This window comes from Eimeria mitis, genomic scaffold (genome assembly GCF_000499745.2).
Source record: "Eimeria mitis Houghton genomic scaffold, Emh_scaff3577, whole genome shotgun sequence".
NCBI lineage: Eukaryota > Apicomplexa > Conoidasida > Eucoccidiorida > Eimeriidae > Eimeria > Eimeria mitis.
Window position 1 is genome coordinate 3948 of NW_013571920.1, and position 1932 is coordinate 5879.

The window sequence follows — 1932 nt, forward strand, 5'->3', positions numbered from 1 at the left end:
TGTTTATTTGAGTAAAACACCGAAAAGGAAGCACATTGCACTCTAAACCGACAGCAATTCAGCGCAAGTAAGCTCCTTTATTCGTTTTTCTCTCTCTGTTGCTGAAGCAGCGCCTTCCCGTGGCTGAGCCAGCGCAGTCGAATTCTCCTCTCTTTTTGTCACTGCTTTGGGTTTCCCGTCTCAATTGATCTTCATGAATCTATAATCGTGATCATCTTTCTCTTATTTCCACCCGGCAGGGCCGCGACTGTGCACGAACGGAAAGCAGTGCTCGTCGTCGTTCTCTAGTATACACATATACACATGTGATATTCTAAGGTGTACAGGTGTTGCATTTGTTTAGTTTGCCTTGATATCCAATAAGAGTGCTTACATTCACTTCCACTGTACCAGCAAAACCCAAAAGAATGAACTCCTGCTTGTACTTCCTCACGCAGCCTCATCGTCTGCGTTGAGGCGCTACTGGTGCCTCTCGATTCTTCTGNCGTCTCTGTCGGGCCACCTTTGTACTCCGTTTGTGTCCCGAGAACTGCATCGGCAAGCACACTCAGCTAATGCGCCGTGTGTACAGCATTTATTTCGAGCTCTGCATGACATTCATTTTTGTTTTTCTTGATTCTCTTGGTTTGTGTGCAGCTTCAAAGATGGCAGACGGCAAGCAGGTGTTAGGGAAGGTAACGAGCTGGCTGGGGCTGCTCACGGGGGCCTTCACCATCATAGTGTGGTGCTTCCTGTTGAACGCACTGAACCCCAAGATCAAGGTTGACTCCGAAGATGTGTTGAATGACATAAACAAGATATTCTGGCGCAGCGCTCTCTTTACATTTGCGCCCTCTGTCTTCCTCGATGTTTGGACTCCCTTTGTGATGGGCATGGTGTCAATATTATGTCATTTCCACGGCTTTGGCTTAACCTGGATGTGCAAAACTTACATCCACTTCTTCCTATGGAATTTCGTATTGGCCCTTTTCGGCAACATTGGCTACGCTGGAGGAATCGGCATCATCTGCAGCGCCTTCTCCCTCCTCACGACTCTTCTCTCCCTTATCTGTGTATTTTTGTTGCCTAACCAGTGCCCTAAGCTCGACCTGCAGTCTCCCAAGGTCCCCACCAGAGGGTGAACGTCTGAGCTGTACGTACACCCCNCCCTAAGCTCGACCTGCAGTCTCCCAAGGTCCCCACCAGAGGGTGAACGTCTGAGCTGTACGTACACCCCACCCGCTGGATACGTTGGCAGGGACGCAGGAAGAAGACGGCGTTGAACATGAAAAGCAAGCGGAAAGACAGGCAGACAGAAAACACAAAAGGGCTTTCACGGGAAAGAGCGGAGGCACCGCTGCAATTTTCTATAGCGGCTGTGGCGGCTGTTACACCACCCGTTCTCCATATACGTCATTTATTGGTGTATAAGATGCATATATTTATGTATTATTATAATATACATATTGTATGCTTGTATTTGTATATATCCGCCTCTTGGCTCTCCACTTTTTTCGGTTGGATGATGCGAAGAGGATACGGAACCCTAACCCCTAAACCCCAAACCCTAACCTGTTTTGGCTGTTGCTCTGCACTGCGTTCACCATCTGCTTCGGTGTTTCCTCTTTAAACCACCTTGTCAATGAGCATACTATGTGTATGCAAACACTAGATGCCCTCGGGTTTATTCCCAGCAGCTAGAAGCCGGGGAGCAGTAATAAGGGATGGGGGAGAAAGAGAGTGAGAGAACGAGAGAGGGCTTGCTACGGGTAGCCATTATTAGCTTATGGGAGACTAGGCCTTCACATCCAACCGCTTTGGAGGCGGCAGGAGCATCAATACGCAAACAAAATGATAACCAAGGGAAATTATAACGGTGGTGTACAATCACAAATAAAATGTTGTACACTTTCAAGGTAGAGGTTCATCAACGTAACTGTTGAAGCCATTGTA

The 1932-nt window shown here is 47.9% G+C and overlaps 1 protein-coding gene across 1 annotated transcript; it reads left to right on the plus strand.

Moving 5' to 3' along the window:
- Positions 1-644: 644 nt before the first annotated feature.
- EMH_0067400 (uncharacterized protein) lies at positions 645-1121 on the plus strand (the record flags this gene model as incomplete). Its single annotated transcript, XM_013498620.1, has 1 exon — positions 645-1121. One exon carries the CDS (start codon positions 645-647, stop codon positions 1119-1121), a length of 477 nt encoding a protein of 158 aa, XP_013354074.1.
- Between the last annotated feature and the right edge of the window lie 811 nt (positions 1122-1932).